At 36.8% G+C, this 22,235-nt stretch overlaps 1 protein-coding gene across 3 annotated transcripts in view; it reads right to left on the bottom strand.

The window, feature by feature from the left end:
* cdh23 (cadherin-related 23) overlaps nt 1-22,235 on the bottom strand; it is a 292,980-nt gene that overhangs the window by 58,210 nt on the left and 212,535 nt on the right. For all 3 annotated transcript variants that reach the window (XM_048204503.1, XM_048204504.1, XM_048204505.1), the window contains 12 exons: nt 20,521-20,626; nt 20,105-20,232; nt 18,236-18,308; nt 16,859-16,975; nt 13,149-13,261; nt 12,806-12,913; nt 8,332-8,521; nt 7,296-7,441; nt 6,107-6,326; nt 5,856-6,008; nt 3,246-3,359; nt 2,236-2,384 (listed from right to left, as the gene is read on the bottom strand). In XM_048204503.1, the coding sequence (XP_048060460.1) occupies nt 2,236-2,384; nt 3,246-3,359; nt 5,856-6,008; nt 6,107-6,326; nt 7,296-7,441; nt 8,332-8,521; nt 12,806-12,913; nt 13,149-13,261; nt 16,859-16,975; nt 18,236-18,308; nt 20,105-20,232; nt 20,521-20,626 (1,617 nt within the window). The remainder of the gene's footprint in view (nt 1-2,235; nt 2,385-3,245; nt 3,360-5,855; nt 6,009-6,106; nt 6,327-7,295; nt 7,442-8,331; nt 8,522-12,805; nt 12,914-13,148; nt 13,262-16,858; nt 16,976-18,235; nt 18,309-20,104; nt 20,233-20,520; nt 20,627-22,235) is intronic.

The following is a 22,235-nucleotide window of genomic DNA, read 5'->3' as shown; positions in this document are numbered from 1 at the left end:
TTGTATTTTTTTCGAAAATGACCGATCGATTCGCTAGATAAGACCCTTATTACTCATCTGGTATCGTTTAAAGCCCTTGAAGCTGCACTGAAACTGTAATTTTGACCTTCAATCTGTTGGTAGCCATTGAAATCCACTGTAAGGAGAATAATCCTGGAATGTTTTCCTCAAAAACCTTCATTTCTTTTCGACTGACGAAAGAAAGACATGAACATCTTGGATGACATGGGGGTGAGTAAATTTATCAGGAAAAGTGTATTTAAAAGTGGACTAATCCTTTAAAATGTATTCCAAAAAATTGTAAGCATGTTGCTAATAAGCATAAAAATGCATAACATACAAATATTAGATACAATCAGTTTTATTTAGATTTAATTCTTCTTATCGAAACTTTCAGGAACGTAATGAAATGTAAATTTAGAATTGACATTTCTATCAACTTGTCTGCTGCATGCAATGCATTCTGGGATTACCTTTTCCCTTGAGGGATGCATATAATGTTACCAAGGTTATTATTAACTAAACATAAAAGTATTTAAAACATTTTTGTTCATTGAAATAAAGCTGAATTAAAACATAAATTAGATGAAGTAAACTAACTAAAACAAATTTAAGTTGAAGACTTAAATTAAAGACTAAAGCTGAACTAAAATGAAAAAATTAATCTAGAATTGAGCCCCTGCCCCTTTAATCGTGAAAGTGAAAGTGCCCTTTGCGGTCACATCGCGGCCCTCGCGGAGGTCTGCGCATGCCACTGATCTCTGTTAATATTAGTTAATAAAAATAAAGTTGTTCATTGTTCATGTTAGTTCACAGTTCATTAACTAATGTTAACAAAAACAGCTTTTGATTTTAATAATGTATGAGTAAATGTTGAAATTAACATGAACTAAGATTGATAAATGCTGTAGAAGTATTGTTCATTCATGTTAACTAAAGTAATTAACTAATGAAACCTTATTGTAAAGTGTTACCAACTATATATATATATGTTTACTTCATGTGTAATAATGCTCTCCATGTCCATTAAAACTTCATGGGAACACTGTTTGCATCTGGAGTGTGCCTATGATCCCTTAAAATACTGTCTAGGTAGTCAGCTCACTAGGTTTTGGAAAAGAGCTATAAATACGTACCTATACACACAATCACTGTTAATGCAAACATGAGAGCAGATCCTGCGTCCTCTGCTATCAGTACTGAAAGAGATCAGTCTGTGTACAGGAAGTCAACTCATTTCATTCACCATTAGCTTCAATCGAAACAAGAAGTGACTCAACAATCCAACTATTCGGTGGCCGCAACTCTATAAACAGCTGGACATTGCCCACATCACATCTTCTGCTGCTGTGGAGACAGACCTGAACTGACCTGCCAGCACAGACCAGAAGCTCTCTGAGTAACGGAGGCCATTTTGACATGGCATTAACAACATCACTATTTATTTGGAGGAAATTTGGATTCATTTGCATGTATGTTTATGTGTACAGTGGCCCCATGCTTTTATGACACACTTAAAAATGTCTGAATGTCATTGAATTAGAAACCAAAACAGCAAACCAAGTAGCATTTGTAGAACTAGTGCTCACATTAACTAATGAATAGTAGCCTGTAGGAATAGTATATCTATTGTTTTATCATTTAAAACATCTTTTTATGAAATGTTTTGCTTTAAAAGCAAGTAAGTGTGTTTGTGCTATCTTAAACTAATTGTGACTTGGTTTAAAGTTCTGATACATTTTTTTAAGTGTGCTTTAGGTGTCCAAATTATAGGATTTGTTCAAATCATTGTTGTTGTGCCATTGGAATTCTTTTTTTCCACCCATAACAGCACATTTCTGCAAACTTAAACAAAGCTTTGCATATTAACAACAAATTATTCCCCAAACAGAGCTTTAATAACAGTTCAATATCAACTTCATGTTATTTTTTTCCTTTGGAAAAAAAAAAAAGAAAAAAGGAAGAGCCCTTTATTTAGTTTGAGAGTTTGTGGAACACTGCAGAAATTATTCCTAGAACTTTTGAAACATCATCATGGTTACTCTACTTTGGCAACTGTTGCCAGTCTATATGGTCATGGTTACCAGCACACCGGAACATGACATCACAGAAAACCACTGACATGACAATGCTGCCATGGTTACACAAAAACACAATGTAAAAAAATTACAACTCCATGCGCTACTTCATAATACCAATATTGTGATACTGATTCATGAATATGTGCACATGTACCTGTAATATACTAGTTCCCCTTGGTATGTTCTCCAGGACGCTGGTCTCATAGCTGTTTTGGAGGAATATGGGCCTGTTGTCATTGACGTCCAGCACCTCCACATATACTGTAGCTGTGCCTGTCCTCCGGCTTCCCGCTGGACCATTATCTACAGGAAAACCATCAACAGTCTGGCCAATACGGCTAGGGAATGCTATTCTCAGTTCAAATAATATACAGTACAAGTTCAAGGTTGACCAATTTTTATTACATTTCTATGACAAATGGATTTTTACAGAGATTAAACTAAAGAAGAGCGGGAAGTCTAGCTGGAATGTTTTAGCATACTTGAAACAAAATAATATCATTTATATTTTATAGTTTCTGATTTATATTATAGGCATTCTAATTCATATTATAGTTGATAGTTCCAGGTTTTCCATTAGCATGACAACCCTGATAGCAACATAAAAACACTGCCACAATACAGCCCTTATGACTCGTATCTTCACTGGTGTTGCATGGTAATACTAAATACTCTAAATAACCATTAGTTGTGCCAAGCAACAGCAACATGACAATCCTAAACTGGCCTGAGCAACATACAAAAGACCCACAAAAGACAAACCTTGACAGTTCGCACTTATCACATTTACTGGTAAAAATATATAATATTAAATAAAAAAATATATAATATTAAGCTAGCAAATGTGAAATATTATTAATATTAAAATCTACATTTTTACATGTAAAATGACTGGCAAGAGTGTTTGTGCTTGAAACACAGTAAATGTACCCATCATGTGATGGACTTCCCAGTATTGATAAGTGGGCAGAGTATTTTCAAAGAAGCTCATTAAACTGGTATTAGAACAGCTGGTGTATTTCTGAAGGCTGCACAGCTTAAACAGGAAACCACCAAACTCTTCTTTCAATTCAATGTCACTTTGACAGGAAACTGCAAAAGATCATACCACACATGCATGCACACATGCATAACCAATTGTTTTAACACCCACATGAAACTCACCAATCGCTTCAATCACTAGCCTGTACGAGGCCTGAGTTTCACGATCCAGACCCACCACGGTCCGTACTACACCGGTCCGGAAACCCACGCTAAACTTTCCATCTTGGTTCCCTCCTATTGGGACATATAAACACAACAAGAGAAATCACAAATCATGGCTCTGTCCCAAACCCAAGTGTACTGCCTTCATAATTGACCTATTTTGAATGTGCTAGCTGTGTTGCCATACAAATACACAATTGATTTCAATGGAGTTTGGCATTAGCATGTTGCTAATGTAATAATCATGAAATACACACAATTTGGTAAAATAGTGAATTTTTAATCATATACTGGTGCTGGTCATATAATTAGAATATCATCAAGAAGTTAATTTTTTTATTGTAAATTATTTTTAAAAATGAAACTTTCATATATTTTAGATTCCCTACATGTAAAGTAAAACATTTCAAAAGTTTTTTTTTTGTTTTTTTAATTTTGATGATTAGAGCGTACAGCTCATGAAAGTCCAAAATCCAGTATCTCAAAATATTAGAATATTTCCTAAGATCAATCAAAAAATGGATTTGCAAAACAGAAACGTTCAAGTTCTTTAAAGCATGTTCATTTGTGCACTCAATACTTGGTCGGCAGCACATATTACAGCAAATGACTTGCTCCTAGCACAAATTACAGCATCAGTGAAGTGTGGCATGGAAGTGATCAGCCTGTGGCACTGCTGAGGCACTATTGAGATATATAGATCATCTGTATATTGTTGGATCGACTGTTTCTCATCTTTCTCTTGAAAATATCCCATAGATTCAGGTCAGGCATGTTGGCTGGCCAATAAAGCACAGTAATATCATGGTCAGCAAACCACTGTGGGCAGGTGCTAAAGTCCTGCTGGAAAAGGAAATCAGCATCTCCATAAAGCTTGTCAGCAGATGGAAGCATAAAGTGCTCCAAAATCTCCTGGAAGATGGCTGCATTGACTTTGCACTTGATAAAAGACAATGAACCAACACCAGCAGACGTCACGGCCCCCCAAATCATTACTAACTTCAGAAACTTCACACTAGACTTCAAGCAGCTTGGATTCTGTGCCTCTCCAGTCTTCCTTCAGACTCTGGGACCATGATTTCAACATGAAATGCAAAATTTACTTTTATCTGAAAAGAGGACTTTCGACCTCTGTTCACTGTCCAGTTCTTTTTCTCCTTAGCCCAGGTAAGAAGCTTCTGATGTTGTTTCTGTTTCAGAAGTGGCTTGGTAGTCCTTTTCCTGAAGATGTCCGAGTGTGGTGACTCTTGATGCGCTGACTCTGGCTTCATTCGACTCATTGTGAAGCTCTCCCAAGTGTTTGAATCGGCTTTACTTGACAGTATTCTCAAGCTTGCGGTCATCCCTGTTGCTTGTGCACCTTTGCCCACCCAATTTCTTCCTTCCAGTCAACTTTGCATTCAATATGCTTTGATACATCACTCTCTAAACAGCCACCCCATTCAGTAATGACCATCTGTAACTTACTCTCTTTGTGGAGGGTGTCAGTGATTGTCTCCTGGACCATTGCCAAGTCAGCAGTCTTCCCCATTAGTGTGGTTTCAAAGAACAAAAGATACCCGGAAATTATGCTGTAGGAATGGTCATTTAATGAAACTCAAATGTAAATATTCTAATATTTTGAGATACTGGATTTTGGACTTTCATTAGCTGTACGCTTTAATTAACAAATTTAAAAAAAACAATTTTTTTTAAATGTTTTACTTTACATGTAGGGAATCTAGAATATATGAAAGTCACCTGTATTTAATCATGTATATTTAAAGAGGCCATATTATGCCCTTTAACAAAGTCTTGATTTTGTTTTGGGGTCCACTAGAATAGGTTTTAATGCTTGAAAATTAAAAAAAAAAAAACAACAACGTTATTTTCAGATATTTGACATTGTTGCAACTCCACTCTTCCCAGTCTGTCTCTGTGAAGTCCCTCCTTCCGAAAAGAGCAATGTGCTCTGATTGGTCAGCTGAACTAGTGTGTTGTGATTGGTCAACCGCTTTGAGTGTGTTTCGGAAATGTCAAGCCCCTTCCCGTAACTGCGAGTTTTAACACACTACTAATGCAACTCAACCAGGCCACGCCTTTATTTTGCATATGTCTTGGGTGGGAATTATTTAAATGAGGAACAATGCGACGTGCTCATTGCTGGAAGAAAACTCAAGACTACAATGGAGGCGTTTCATGGAGTTCAGAAAAAGTGCGCACTTATATAGAGAATAACTCCCTTTGGAGTGACTTTGCAGACCTTTTACATGCTCAAACAGCACTTTTCACTACTGAATGAGCTTCATCTGTCATCTTGTAACTGAGCACAATGCTGAGCTCAATAAGTTGGCCTAGAGTATATTTAGAAATTGGTTGCTGTGCTGTGTTGTTAAGGCTATGATCCCTTAAAATGGTGCCTATGTAGGCAGCTCACTAGATTTTGGAACAGAGCTTTAGCCTCACATTTGTTGAAAGCGAGTCACTGTGGTCCGCACTGTGGGTCAGTCCTAGCCAAAATCTCACAGAGTTGCTCCATCAGCACAAACTCATTCAAACCCTCTGATCTGTGACCTTCTGCACTCTGACCTGTGATAAAATAGCTGAGCTCTGCGTTAAGACCGGCGTCATTATCTGTGCAGTTCAGTCTGACCACCACATAATCACGGGGCACGCTCTCATCCAACGATACGTTATAAACGCTGGGAAAGAAGGTTGGCGTCTCATCATTCATGTCCAAAACTGCACAGAAAGAATGACACAAATAAACATCACTTAACATTTGGTTTTGAACACGAGGTATTGACAGCAGGACAGTGATTGGTTCTCCTGCTCCATACCTGTGATAGTGAGAGTGCTTGTGGATGTTCGTGGAAATTGGCCTGCGTCATACGCAATAATCCTCAAATAATACAGGCCAATCTGTTCGCGGTCCAGCACTGCCGTGGAAACCAGGATTCCTGAGGTGATGTTGAGCCTGAAGTCTAGCCGCGGCATCCCCATCTGAAGCGCCATGGTAACCGCACCATTGTCACCTTCATCAGGGTCCTGCACTTGCACCTGAGGGAGGAAATCAACAGGGGGCAGATGAGCACAGGACAGTTTTATTACAAGAACTTCATTAGATGTCAACATTGAATCAAAGATGGCCCCAGAATTGGTACAAGATAATTCATGATAGCAACATGCTAATTCACGATAACAATGTGTTAACATGCTAGCAACATGCTAAAATATACTAACAACATGCTAGTTTTGTGATAGCAACATGCTAACAACATGTAATGCTGCCTTCACGTGCTCTCGGAATTATCGTAAATACGAGTTTCCTGGGTAAAAAATTGCACATTAACACCCTCACATGTCGAAACTTGAATGCAATAAGCTTGTAATCACAACTTCAGAAGTGGGAATCATCACATTTTATGTTAGCAATGTGTTGAAACATGTTAGCAACATGCCAAATCATGCTAGTAATGTGTTAAAACATAAGCAACATGTTAAATCATGCTAACAGCATGGTAATTCATGCTAACAATGTGTGAAATATGCTAACAGAATGCTAATTGATGCTAGCAACATGTTAAAACATACTAGCAACATGCGAAAACATGCTAGTGACATGCTAAAACAAATGTAAAATAACACTAGACATGTTAAGACATGCTAACAACATGATAAATCATGTTAGGAAGCTTATAAAACTTTCAAACTTTCAGACAAGGCTTTGTCAAACCAACAAAAAAGTTTGTTCCAACAAACTTTACTTTCTAGTTATTATCAATGTTGAAAACAATATTTTTGCCATTTTTCCAACGTAAGTTATCATCAAAATGTCAAATCTGCTCATTTTCATACAGTGAAAATGCCTGGTGATCATTGTCTGTCAAATTCAGTTGCAATTTTGCTTGGTTTATTTCAAATATTAAATGAAGATATGAACCCAGGCTCCATTGCATACTAAATTAACTGATTGTTGAATATTTAATCAGTGCACTCTCAGTCCCTTTAGACCAATCAAATGCTAACCCTGAACACAGACGATCCTATAGGAAGCCCCTCTGGTACTTCAGCAACAAATGGGAGGTTGAGAAAGGCAGGATCGTTGTCGTTGAGGTCGAGGAGGTTCACATACACCGTTGCGCTGGCTGAAGAGCGCAGTGGAGGTGTCCCACCTGAGGAGGGCAGCACAACAAAGAGAATACTCACATACTGCATAACTAATCTTGAGTTTTCTGTAGTCGTTAGATCCACTGAGGGGGAATGAATGCTTAAAAGAAATGTCAGTTTATATTGTCACACACAACTAATAGAGGGAGACAGACAAATTTTGAGAAGAGGTTTTGTTTGGAATGATGTAATACCTTACTACTTAGTGAATATAGTGCACAATATGCACTGCATACTATTTTTTTTAAAAGTAAGTTAAATAGAATTAGGCAATGATCAACATTTTAAACAATACATACTTTGATATATAATATTGTGATGATAAAATTCAGCACCTGGATATTGGAACTTCTAAATATTTTCTCAAAATGTGGAAGTCTAAGCAAATAATGAGTAAAAAACATTTTAAAACATTTTATTACTATTACTTCTGGTTCGTTTAGTTTGTGAGAGGTAAAGTTTTTGAAAGAGGTCTCTTATGCTCAAATAAATATCTGGTGCATTTGACTAATAATACAGCAAAAACAGTAATATTGTGAAATATTTTTACAATTTAAAATAACTGTTTTCTATATGAATATATTTTAAAAAGTCATTTATTTCTGTAATGGTAAAGCTGAATTTTCAGCATCATTACTCCAGTCTTCAGTGTCACATGATCCTTCAGAAATCATTCTAATATGCAAGGTATAAAAGTATTAACCTTAGAACGGTAGTGTGTGTCATACAAAGTTTACATACTGTGCACAATATACATACTATATACTGCAGAAATGGGAAGACTAGTGTGTTAGCATGATTTAAAGACACTGAAGGTTGGCGACTGTAAAACTACCTTTATTGTGGCCTCAGAGGGAGAGAGCGAGGCATTATGGGACAGGTGAGAGTTGCTTACGGTCAGTAGCAGAGACAATGATGGTCCTCATAAGCTGTGCGGAGCGGGCATTTTGACTCTCTCTGTCCAGCACTGCCCCACTGGTGCGGATCTTCCCAGTGTTACGGTTGATGGTGTAGAAGGGGTTCTCTGGATTTATGGAATATACCACCGTCCCATTATCACCATAATCAGGGTCTACCGCTAATACCTGCACAGAGAAAGAGAAGAAAAATGAGTCACAAAACCTAAGGTGCAGAAATTAAATCACACCAATCCTCTCTCCACAGAATGGCATGATGGGAGATTTATGCATGGGGCATAACTATATAAAACCCTGGCTGTTTTTTTTAAGAGCCAATCAATTATTCACAGTGCTGGAGGAGAAGCACTGAAAATCACTTAATTGGTCATTAGAGAACAAAGGTTCTGTAGATCTTTAATTATTAAAACAGGAAGGACCTGACGAATGTGTTCTTCAATGATTAGAGGGAGTTTAAACGGGTGATGTAGAGCACAGGTCTAATGTAAAGTTTATCTAATTGATTTGAACTCTGAGGGATTTTGCACACACATTTATTCAGGCGTGTTTACAGACCATTTTAAAGGTGATGTGTGTGATTTTGCGATGTTAAAATGGTCATTCGTATGCTTTGCAGAATGTCCTCATTGCTTTTTTCCTATGAAAGCATACAGTGACAAGAGGCTGTCATGCTTCAAAAATGATAAAAAAGAACTATCATTACATATCATAAAAATAGTCCATATGATATGTATTCATAGTTACTTTAAATTGTAAAAATATTTCAAAATATTCATGTTTTTACTGTATTTTTGATCAAATAAATGCAGCCTTGGTGAGCATAAGACACTTCTTTCAAAAACCGTACTGACCCCAAACGTCTGAAATGAGTAAATGATCTCACACACACACAAAAAAATATTTTTGGTGAATTATTCCTTTAACGAGTTGATTAGAACACACAATAGCACTGTGTTGACTGGTAAATGGAAGCTTGTACCAGAGTATGGAAGTCAAAAGCTTTAAGACATTTGGTTTTTACATCCACCGTTGTGTGATTTAAATTATCCATCCATTTCTTTCTTTGTTCTGTTTCATCTCTCTCTCTCTCTCTCTCCTGCACGGTGTCCAGCAGGGTAATCAAGTATGCACTTGACTCTGGGCTACATTTTAATTAGTCATCGGAACCTCCTAATGAAGTTCAGTACTGGCTTGTTAATTAAAGGACAATCAGGGGCATATTTAGCCAAAGACAGAACCATTATAAAACACCTAAATATTTACAAGCAGAGTCCAAGGTTTCTAGAGGTCTGACCATAGATAACTTGAACGCACATTACACCCACGTCTCGAATTGAATAGTTTTTCCCCAATATACTGTAAAATCATCAGTTCACTTTTAGTTAGCTTTTCCCTCAGATGCCACGTCCACAGATATCGGCCACAGTTTAGATTGTCTGATTTATACTGCATGCAAAATTTACAAGATCTGGCTGAAATTGTTGCACCAACTATGCAACAAAATATGTTTAGAAGGCTGATATAGACTTGCCAGCCACTTTATTAGGTACACATGCTCAACTTGTTAATGCAAATATCTATTCAGCCAATCACATGGCAGCAACTCGATGCTTTTAGGCATGTAGACATGGTCAAGACGATCTGCTGAAGTTCAAACCGAGCATAAGAATAGGGAAGAAAGGTGCTTTAAGTGACTTTGAACGTGGCATGGTTGTTGGTGGAAGACGGGCTGGTCTGAGTATTTCAGAAACTGCTGATCTCCTGGGATTTTTACAAACAACCATCTCTAGGGTTTACAGAGCATGGTCCGAAAAAGAGAAAATATCCAGTGAGCGGCAGTTCTGTGGACATGCTTTGATGATGCCAGAGGTCAGAGGAGAATGGCCAGACTGGTTGAAGCTGATACAAACGCAATCCGTTACGAGGAATGCAGAGGAGCATCTCTGAAAGCACAACACATCAAACCTTGAAGCAGGTGAGCTACAGCAGCAGAAGACACACCAGGTTCCACTCCTGTCAGATAAGAAAATCGAACTATAGAAGATTGGAAAAACGTTGCCTGGTCTTGATTTCTGCTGTGACATTCAGATGGTAGGGTCAGAATTTGGCATAAACAAAATGAAAGACATCCTGCCTTGTACCAACGGTTCAGGATGGTGGTGTAATGGTGTGGGAGATATTTTCTTGGCACACTTTGGGCCGCCTTAGTACCAACTGAGTATCGTTTCAAGGCTACAGCCTAACTGAGTATTGTTGCTGACCATGTCCATCCCTTTATGATCACAGTGTTCTTATCCTCTGATGGCTACTTCCAAGCAGAATAGCGTGCCATGTCACAAAGCTCAAATCATCTCGAACTGGTTTCTTGGACATGAGTGAGTTCACTATACTCAAATGGCCTCCACAGTCACCAGATCTCAATCCAATAGAGAAGCTTTTGGATGGGGTTAGAACTGGGGATTCACAGCAACTGCGTGATGTAATCATGTAAATATGGACCAACATTTCTGAGCAATGTTTCCAACATCTTGAATCTATGCCATGAAGAATTAAGGCAGTTCTGAAGGCAAAAAGGTATCCAACCCAGTACCTGCAAGGTGTATCTAATAAAGTGAGTATAATGAATGTTTTGTGAGGGGAAAAAAAAAAAGAGAGATCTTTTTCAGAGATATTCAGAGTTCTGTTTGAGACACTTAGTAGTAACTAAATATCCATAAGCAGAACTGTATATTCTGTTCATCATCTTCTTCTGTTAGTTACATCTGTGTGGAATCATTTTACTACTTTTTATTTTTGGAGTGTCTTGAATGTCCAATGTGTAATGTCTATTTACATTTCAACTGTTTAATTATATTTTTGTGTTCTATTATTGCAGTAAAATCTGTTTCAGAAAAAGCATGTGTGTCCTACAGATAACAGTCGGTTCTCTTCCTGTCTGTGTAAAAGGTTCTATATCTTCCTGTCTCCCTAAAAGGTTCTATATGAAGCGCTGAAAGAACCCTTTAAGGTTTTATACAGAACCCTTTCTTCTAAGAGTGAAGATTCCAGAGGCAGACATAACACTAATCCAACGGGATGAGTTACACTACTAGTGGCACATAAATCACACACTTCACCTTTAAATGAGCTCATTGTAACAGTCTGGGAACCTGGTGAACAAGATGTTGTTTCCTGCTGGACTGATAACCCTGATAACCCTGATAACCCTGACTCATGGAAATACATTAAAGCTAGTCCATCATATCTGAGTTTGAGATGTTGGAAAACTCTAGTCGCTTCTGATTTGTCGCTGGGAGTGCCATCTGAGACTGAAAGATTGCATGACTGACATTAACATATGAAATAATTTATTCATTCACCAGAGGAGGAAAAAACCCTTAAGATGGGACTTTTACATACTTCAAGCAATAGAATAATAGGAGCATATAGGAGCTCTATAAAATGTTTCAAGGACATCGAGGTGAGAGCCCACTTTGAATTCAGCTGCAAAACTCCAGCCGATCAAAGGCAGGGACAGAGGGGTTTTCTCCAGATGGAGAGGAGATGGAAACTTGCTCCTTTGGGTACGGGGGGATTTGACTCAGAGAGAAACTATAAGACATTATCACTCATAAAATCAATAGCACTAAATATGTTTACCTGTAAACCTCTGCTTCAAAACTGGCACTGTTTCTGTATCATGTCATTTCATCTTATCTATACAAATGATGGGATTATAGACTTTTTGGCGTCTAATCAGACATCTGTCTAGTTCCTAAAGGGGAACTACGAACCATTAAAAAAAAAAAAAAAGTAGTCTTCTAAAATTAAGCCATTTATGTCTTACCCTTATGTGGAAGCACTCAAATTTCTTTCAAACTTTAATTTCAATTAAAGCTGCAGTATGTAACTCCTAGCGGATGTGTAAAACATGTGGAAGAACATTGTTTTGGTTGTGCTTTGGCTCTGCTCCTCTGTGCGGATGAATGTGGTTTGAAGCTCATGTTCACATGAATACAGAATCTCTTATCAAAACAGATTTTACAGCCAGTGATTCCCAAAGGTGAGGCATTTTTGAAAGATCCATGGTCAATTTTTTCCTGTTTGATGTTTGTCTTGTCAGCCGGAGTTTTTCGCTCTAAAATATAAATTATTATTTAGGTTTATTAAGTATATGTTGTTTTTTTTTTACCTCTCTCGTTAATAACATATATATATATATATTTTTACTTAGAGTAGCTTAAAAAAAAAAGGTGTGCCATGTCAGGTTTGGACCAATTTAATTATGCTGAATAGAGAATAATATCTGAGAGCTGAACAAGAGGGAGAAATTTGATAGTGAAAAAAGTTTGGTTTGTTCTTCACACAAAGCTGTCAAAACAATTTCCAGGGAAATATTACTAATAAAAAAGTCTGGACAGTTTGAGGTGAAAAGGACAGTTCAAAGGTTAAAGGTCAGATCAGTGCACTCACAGTAATGACGTCGGTATCGATGGGACTCATCTCAACAACATTTGCTTGATATGGCTCATCTCGCCACAGGGGGGCATTATCATTTATGTCCAGTATAGTGATGTTCACCTGCAGAGAAATATATACATGCTTTTAAACACTTTAAAAATCAATATAATGCATGGCTTCAAGTGACTTTGCTTTTAAAATATGGTGTAAACAGACATAATAGACATCAATTTTAATAAATAATTAAATTATTAAGAATAGACAAAGAAAACGATTATACTGTCAAGTAATATAAAGCAGTTTTATTTATAGGTGATGCTGTCTGTCTGAGGTGGATCAAAGTGTCAGCCATTACCGTAGCGATGCCAGTTTTCTGCTGTGGCCCCACCCCACCATCCACAGCTCTTACAATCAGAATATACTCAGACTTCATCTCTCGATCCAGAAGAGCTGTAGTTGTGATCTCTCCTATACACACACACACACACACACATTTGTTTTTGTGAATTGTGGGGACATTCCATAGGCGTAATGGTTTTTATACTGTACAACACATTTTCTATCGCCCAACCCTACAACCTAAACCTACCCATCACAGGAAACTGTCTGCATTTTTGGAAAAACATTGTTTAGTATGTTTTTTAAGCCATTACACGTAGGTTTACGAGGACACAGGAAGTGTCCTCGTAAACCATGTTTACGCTGTAATAGCCATGTTATTATACACATTTGTGTCCTCATAAACCATGTACACAAGAACACACACACATGTTGGGTTTCCATGTTTTATGGGGAGATTCCACAGACAAAGTGATTTTTATACTGTACAAACTGTATGTTCTATCCTCTAACCCTACCCCTAAACCTACCCACCATAGAAAACTTTCTGCATTTTAACATTTTCAGAAAACATCACTTAGTATGATTTCTAAGCTGTTTTCCTCATGGAGACCAAAAAATGTCCCCACAAGGACAAGGATTTTGGATATTTCCAGGGTGCGATTTGTAGGGGGGGGGGGGGGGTGTTGGGATTTTCCCGCCTTCTGGTCTATGTATCCCTGCCTCTGCTGAATTAATTTAAAAAAAATATCCGGGTGATGCTACTCCACAAACCATCAACAGAGCATATAAAATACCAAAAATAAAAATCTTTTTTTAAAACATTGCCAAGTAAAACGCTGCGTTTATATAGAACTGTCTCTTTACGACCACAACAAACGGGACACTTTTCAGACGTGCATTCCATCTTCGCCTCAGGGCCAGGTGTAAGTCAAACGAGCACAGAAAAGGTAACGTTAGGTGACGACGAGGGAGCTTCAGTTGAACAACAGTGTCGGTAAAACTCAGAAAAATTGACACGACTGTCCAATCAGCCATTATACTGTGCTCTTGGCGCGCACTCAAGAATTGCATGCGCAAATGCGCCAGCGCGCACTGCACAATTACTTTATTATAGCTTAAATAAAGCGCAAAAGAAACTACGAGCAATGACTGTCGTTCTGTTGTAAGTTAAGTCATGAAATTACCAAACATGCGATTAAAGCTGCCTCAAAACTGTGCATGCTTGTATTTGTTGTCATGGTTTTAAAGCTATTGTTATCCAATTTGTTGGCTTTAAAACATCTTAAAAATGCACATGTACACTAAAGAAATCGTAATTTTCTTGGGGGAGCTGCCCCCGTACCCCCCTAGAAAACTACACTTTTTTTTCTGACTTTGGTAATTATGAAACCCTGCGTACGGCCCAGCTTATATTCTATCTAATGAAATATGAGGTAAACGTGTATTTCTACAAATGTGCGCACTTTTGGACTAAAAGTTTGTATGTGTATGCACTGTGATCAAAAATAAATGGGACCAAACGCAACTGAATGTAAAGGTTTGCGTGTCGTTATTCTATTAATAACTACCGATTGATTTTGCATTTCTATCAGATATTAAGAATTATTAGTGTCATTGTAGTGTTACAAATATCTAAGCTATCTAATACTTCAAATCTCTGTGTAAAATCATATTTTTTTTGTAAAAATATTTCTTTAACAGCTGCCAAAAATAGTATTTAGCTCCACTGTGGTTTTTAACAAATTTTCAAAAAAAAAAAAAAAAACCTTTTTAAAACATCCCCCCTCTGTTTTTTTCACAAATCGCACCCTGGATATTTCCATCTTTGTGGGGACATTTTGGGGACACTGAAACTGTTGTGATGATAATGTACATAGTAATGTTGTTTTTATCTGTTTAGAGACAGATAGTATCACAACTCTGTTTGAGTAGCCCAGACATAACATGATGGAATCATTTTAAGACCGGGCTACCTGAAGCATTTGAAACCTATTGAAAACATTAACTTTTTCAATTTTGCAGGACGTTTTCAAAGTTATTTTGAGTTATTTTTCATAAATAAATGATATGGAAATGCATAATTATTACTATAACTAAAATAAATGACAAAAAATGTTTTTATGTACAATTATGTTCAATAACAATCTTAACAGAAAGTGCACAAACAGCCAGCTATATTAACATATGTAACATGTTCATGCAAATTCTCTTTAGCAGCATTTTGCCATGTAAAAATGGCAGGGAAAAATCATTAAAATGTGCTTTATAAAATATATAGTTTTTGTTTTGACTTCTTTTTAAGGGATTTGTGCCTTTTTAAAGAAAAAAATTTTAAAAAGAATTTTATGTAATACTGAAAATTCACTAAAAGTATTTCTGAAAATATAAATAAATAACTAAAAGTTACATTTTATAATAAATATATATATAAAAAAACAAAAATAAAATGTATTTTAAAAACGACACAAGGGGCAAGTAATACTTGGCCAAGCGGGCATGATTATTGATGATTATTTGAAATATTAAAAGGGCTTTAAGGCTTTGATATGCTCACAGCAAAGTTCTTTTTGTTCTTCGCTTAGGGGTAAAAAAAAAAAAAAAAAGGTCAAAATACGTGAGCGGTATACTGTGTTAGCGAACATCCTGACGCCGCCCACACTGCTGAGAGCAGTGTTTAGATGATTATGTAAATTTGTGCTGTGCACTTTCCTCTCAATAACAAAATAAACACAACAAAAATGACAGCAGTGAGAAAACAGTAGTTCGGTAAGCATCTGTTCATAGTGATGTGGATATGTTTGCACGAGTTCAGCAATTCGGCACTCCAGAAGAAAAAGAAACAAAACCCACAATGACACCGACCGAGCAAATAAATGTAGTAAACTATATGATGAAAACGACAAGTTAGTGTCATGGTTTTTGCCACAAAATATGTTTTATTGTGTCTTGAAAGCGCATACTCTCTCGCGCTCTCTCTCTTTCAAATGTACACACGTTATTATTCTACTATCAAGGCTCAAGCCTTCGTTACTAGTTCTGAAATGACATTTTGGAATTAGCAACAGAGGCTTGGGATGAGATGTGTAAGAAAAGTCTCACACACAAGAGTGTTTTTAGGGGCAAAAACCTGACAAGTGTCTTGAAATACACCATCGAGACAGTGTCTTGAGGTGTGGTAACCGTAGAATAATTGACTCTGGGTCACTGAATTCTTAGAAAATAATGCACACAGATGTAACGAGTCAATTATTCCTTACTTATGCAACAGATTGTTTAAAATCAAGCAGCTTTACAGTATTAAACAGAAAAAAAAACAGTGTTAGTGTCTCTCAATTAGAATTACAACTACATTTTTACAGTGTGTTCACGTTTTTATCACGGATGTCTGACCTCGATGGACTGAACAGAAGAAATGAACCAGAGATGTACATGTCAAAGAAGGTGGAGCCTCAGAGCTACACCTACTTATTATGTAATCACCACAGACCAATGGTAGTTCGAAGGCTTTTACCAGCCAGAGCAAACTTTTCTGGAAAGTTTGCTTTGGCAAGCTGTTTCGAACTCCTGAAACAAACAGTAAATTAACTTTGTTTTGGCCTGATTGTGTTCGAAATGACATCACAACAGTTCGCTTGAAGTATACCGGGGCCTTTAGGGTCTGTGAGACCCCAAACACAACATAAGGGTTAAAGAGCAGGTGTGAACATTTGTGAAGTTGCCCACCTGAACGCGTGTTGAGTCTGAACTGTGAGCTGCCCTGCAGCGAATAGATGAGTGAGGTCTGTCCAAATTCTCGAGAGGCGTCCAGATCTGTAGCGTTCACAAACAACACTGTTGCTCCTAACAGAGAGAGAGAGAGAGAGAGAGAGAGAGAGAAAGCAGAAAGAGTCAAAAGAGAAAAAAGGATGTAAACAAACCAACCAATGATTGTGAGAGACAGACAGGTGTATGAAGAGAAAAACATAACATGAGGTGATAGACAGGCAAAGTCTGAAGGATGGTCTTCAGACAGGAAGTGGTTAATGTGTGCATTGATGGAGACAGGGTTATGGATTTCAGGTTTATCAGAGTTTAGTGAAGTGCATTCAGTACCCCTGACACACACACACACACACACACACACACACACACAAACACACAACATACAAATGTAATTTCCCTTTGATGATTGGAGGCTGGTCTATTGTGTGGAATAAAGGCGTTTATTGAATAAATGCATGAGAACTATGAACATCTCTGTGTCTTTTCCCTCTGCACACAACCTTCTTGGTCAGTTAAAACACAATAATTTAAAAGGAAAAAGAAAAGAAAATTAATTATAAGAGCCAAGACAGAACCAAATATCTTTTGTAATGCATCCAAAATGATGCAGCACACAGATAGTGGACTAGACTAGATTTGCATTTCCTGAAGCAAACACCAGTGCATGTCATGCAACTTGTTTTCTGTGTGCTGTGCATGAGAATCAACACATAAGACACACATATATACAAACACATATATATATACACACAACTGTGTATTTAGTGTGTTTTATGACCAAACAAACTACTATTCCATTCATTCGTTTTTAAAAATGTTTCTATGGACAAAATACATTTGGTTTTCCCTTTCACAGGAACCCAACTGTTGCACTGTATATATAGTTAAAAAGAAGCAAGAAAAAAAAAGACCAATAAGCAAATATTACAATGATAAATAGTGAGAGATTTAATAAATAAATAAATAAAACATTCAGCAAAAATCCAAAATAAATCTTAAATGGAGTTTGTATATTAAGCAGTTTAGGCTTAATTAATTGCACAAGTTTAACAGGTTTAGTACAAACCCCAAACCAGATTTTCTGGGGAATATTTGAAAGGTCAGGACTGAAACAAAACTACCATAAGCCTGTGTCCTATGTCTGGGAAAACAGCACTTGTTCACACAAAACATTAAATTAGCATGGAACAGAACTAGTGCACAGCTGGCTGAACGTTGTAAATCATCACTGACAGGAATCTAGTTATGTTGTTATGTTGTCATGAGGTTTTGAGCACTGTACATATGCTACATGTTGATAAATTCTTCCATTTTTTGATAATGTAATTGTAAACGTACCTGCAACAATATTCTCTGGTATGTTGATGATATAAGAAGGGAGGCTGAACTCAGGTGGGTTGTCGTTCTCGTCCTGCAGAGGGAAGGAGGGAGGAAATCATTGTTTTAGGTATTGAAAAAGTCTTCAAATATTAACTCATTAATTTTCCACAGGGAAAAAATGCCCTTGGTTGTAATTAAATGTATTGATGGAGTGCTTTTAGGGTATAATGGAAACTCACAGGCTGTGGCGATGGGAAATTATTCAATATCAGACACATACACTGTTTTACCACTTCAACGCTCAACATTCAGTAATAACACACACACACACACACACACGAACATGGATGTGTCAAACCCCTGCTGTTTTTCAGATGAAATGTGTCTAATCAGAATCATAATAAAAGAGCAGAGAAATGTCAGAGAGAAATTATCTGTGGATTAACCATCCTAGCCAATGAACCTCAGAGGAAACCAATGAATTCTGAACAATCGCATAAAATGCCAGTGTCTTTTTGTGTCTGAGGAGCTTAAATCTGAAATGATGGTTCTTTAATCTTCATTTTCACCAGATTCTAGGATAAAGGTAAAGTATTATTCTGGGTTACAAGTTAAGCTTAATCGCCTGTGGTGTAACATTAATTTTAGCTTATCCCTCCTTTTTTTATTATTAAAAAATCAGGAATACTGTGAGTCACTTTGAATGGAAGTGATTGAGGCCAATCTGTAAACACTAAACTATTCACGGTTTCAATAGGATAGCCACGAGATGTAAACAATATGCGAGTTAACATAATTTTAGCGTAATATTTATATCTAATTTTACAAGTTTGTTGCCATTACAACGTAACATAAACCCTAAAACCACTGTATAACTGACAAAACAACTTCACAGCTCAAATAATATACAATATACAAGTAAGCAATAAGGTACGAGAGGTTGTGCTGTATAGTGAATAAGTCACGGCTGAAGGGCGTTGTTATAAAACGTTTAGAAAACGGTTACCACACAATACAAATATTAAAGCCAAAAATATGTATCAATGCAACCTTCATGAACTAAACTTTCCTTCCGCTGGAAAAAAATAGTCCCTGACCGTGAACAGCAACAGAAGTCACATTATTACGCCATTAGATGGCGGCAAAGACTGTCTTTGTGAATTTGTCAGTCAGTAGCTGAATTGTTGTGAACACGGAATAAGACGCAACTGACAAATGCTTTGACTAGTGACTGTCAGTCACGGGAAAACCCCTTAAATGTTAAAAGGACAAGATAATACATCAGACATTTAAACAGATTTTTTTATTATGAATAAGGGACTGACCTGAAGGAAAATGCTAAATCTGAATGCAGGTAATAAACTCGCTCACTCAGTCTCTTTCTCACAATACTCTTCTACATAATACAGTAAGCTTCAATGAACAATATCAAATGAGAACATACAGTTTACGTTGCTAAGAGTGGTTGCTAAGAGTGTTGTGTAGTGATACACAGAACCGTTGGGTGAAGCGGTCATAGCCGTGTTTTATCGTGAATAAAACACAGCTATTGACCAATCAGAATCAAGGACAGGAACTAACTGTTTTATAAGCTCAAATAATTAAACAGAAGAATTAATGTAAGTGCTTTCATAAAATTAAAAGTGTCACATTTCTGATTTTAACAGTCTTTACTGTCATTTTTTGATCAATTTAATGCATTCTTGCTGTATAAAAGTATTAATTTCTCTAAAAAAAACTCTTACTGACCCCAACTTTATGAACAGTAATGTAACTGACAATTATTCCTCATATCATCCCATAGAAATGCCCTATTTCATGGTGTAGGTATATTAGACATCCCCTCCAGAATGTTCTGCTCACTGGGAATGTGGGTGTAGTACTCACAAACAGCTCTATGGTGACTGGAACAGTGCTGTTGAGGGACGGGTTCCCTCCGTCTCTGGCCATCAGAGTCAGAAAGATTAATCCAGCAGGAACCTGCTCATAATCCAGAGGACGATTCACGTTGATGACTAAACAAACAAACAAACAGGGGTTATGACATTCAAATAAAATAAATATAAAAACAGAAAAACAAATACATCAGCACATACATACTAGACAGGCATCTATAATCCGTTTATGAAACACCAGAGGTCACAAAGGCTTCTCTAAAGGCATTTTCACGCTTTAAGGTGTTAAACCCAAATCCGATTCCCCGCTAACGCACAGAGCGATGGCGAGAGCCTAATGTAAACCCGTCAACAGCCTGAACATGCAGTGAAATCTTATTATTAGGTGACTTTGATTTGAACACAGACCTGCATAGCCCTCCACCACACTGATGCTGAAATATGATCTGAACTGAGAGGCGTAGATGATGGAGTAGGTCAGGATGTTATTGGGAGGAGAGTCCTCGTCCGTTGCCTGAGAACAACATAAAAAGAGATGCAGAAATTCAATATATCCTCACTATCATGACTATTTCCAAACAAGTTTCCCAAACACTCCTCCCGCCCCATCTGTCACTGTTGGCAAAAGCAGGTAGCCCCACCCTTAAACTTGCCGTTGGTTGGGTCAGAATCTGACATGTCACTCAAGCAAACAAAGCAATGTATTTATAATGCCAAAGCAGTTTTGTTATTGTTAACTAAAACTAAAAATTATTAAAAATCAATTTCACTAATTCAAATAACAATATTTGATAAGAAATGTTGATGAAAATTAGAAATGTTGCTTTACCAACTAACTGAAATAAAAATAAATTAACAGTAAATAGAAATATAGAAAAGCACATAATTATGACGACTTAAACTAAAATTAAAATGAAAACTGAAAACATAAAAATATCATTTATAGTATTATATAAATTATTCTTTATAATTATTTATAAATTATAGTGAAATATTCAGAATGATATCAATCCACAATCTGACTTGTGAGGCAGCCTGGAATAATTTACACCATGTTTGTTTATTGAGCCAGAGGAGAAATGGCCCCCCAACCGAGTCTGGTTTCTTCCCAGGTTTTTTTTCTCCATTTCTGTCACCAGATGGAGTTTGGGTTCCTGGCCACAGTTGCATTTAGCTTGCTTAGTTGGGAACACTTAATATTCAGTAATATTATTGCTTTGACTGCACTGACACTAAGGGATGAGAATAAAAACTTGAACTGTATTGAGCTGGATGAAACCACTTTGAGCTGCTTTAGAGCTGAATCGATTTTTGCAACATCAACACTGAATTGAATCAACATTGAACGGACTCAAAGTGAATAACAACCAGTGTTGAGGAAAGTTACTTTTAAAAGTAATGCATTACAATATTGCGTTACTCCCTAAAAAAAGTAACTAATTGGATTACTTAGTTACATTTTTATGGAATGTAATGCATTACGTTACTTTTGCTTTACTTTTTTTCATTTGGGCTAGGCTGTTTGTTTGTTTGTTTGTTCATTTTTTGGCAAATGTAAAGGCCCTTTCACACCAAAAGAGAAATTAATAAGCCTCAGGCTGAAGGAAATGCAAATTCACATCTGTACAGTGGAGGGCGCTGCTCAAACAAACAAACATCTCAGCTGTGCTGCAATTCTGGATCACAGAACAATAGGACGCAGGAGAAAAAAAAGGTATATTTCTATTATTTAACATTAATTATTGCAGGATGGCGAAAAATTCTGAGTTTGCATTTCACAGTTTTTATTCATTTTAAAGGAATACTGAATCTGTTTTTGTGCAAGTAAGATGAGTAAATGTATGCTCACCATAGAAATGTTTGAGAAGTGCCATAAACTGAATCATACCTGTTGCGCAATTGTCTGTGACTTCTCTTATAAAACAGCATTTTTTTCGGTGTAAACTCTAAAAATAGATCAATCCAAAACAAATGTTTAAGAGCACAAGTTGAAGATTAGCCGATGATTAGCTCAAATTTGGGAAGAACTTTTTTTGAAGGATTGGAAAGAAGTTAATCGCGACATATGCGTAAAGTTTACTGAATCAATGCCCAGGTGAATGGCTGCTTTAATCAAAAACAAG

Source organism: Megalobrama amblycephala, linkage group LG10 (genome assembly GCF_018812025.1).
Source record: "Megalobrama amblycephala isolate DHTTF-2021 linkage group LG10, ASM1881202v1, whole genome shotgun sequence".
Lineage (NCBI taxonomy): Eukaryota > Metazoa > Chordata > Actinopteri > Cypriniformes > Xenocyprididae > Megalobrama > Megalobrama amblycephala.
This window is presented reverse-complemented; position numbering and strand designations above follow the sequence as displayed.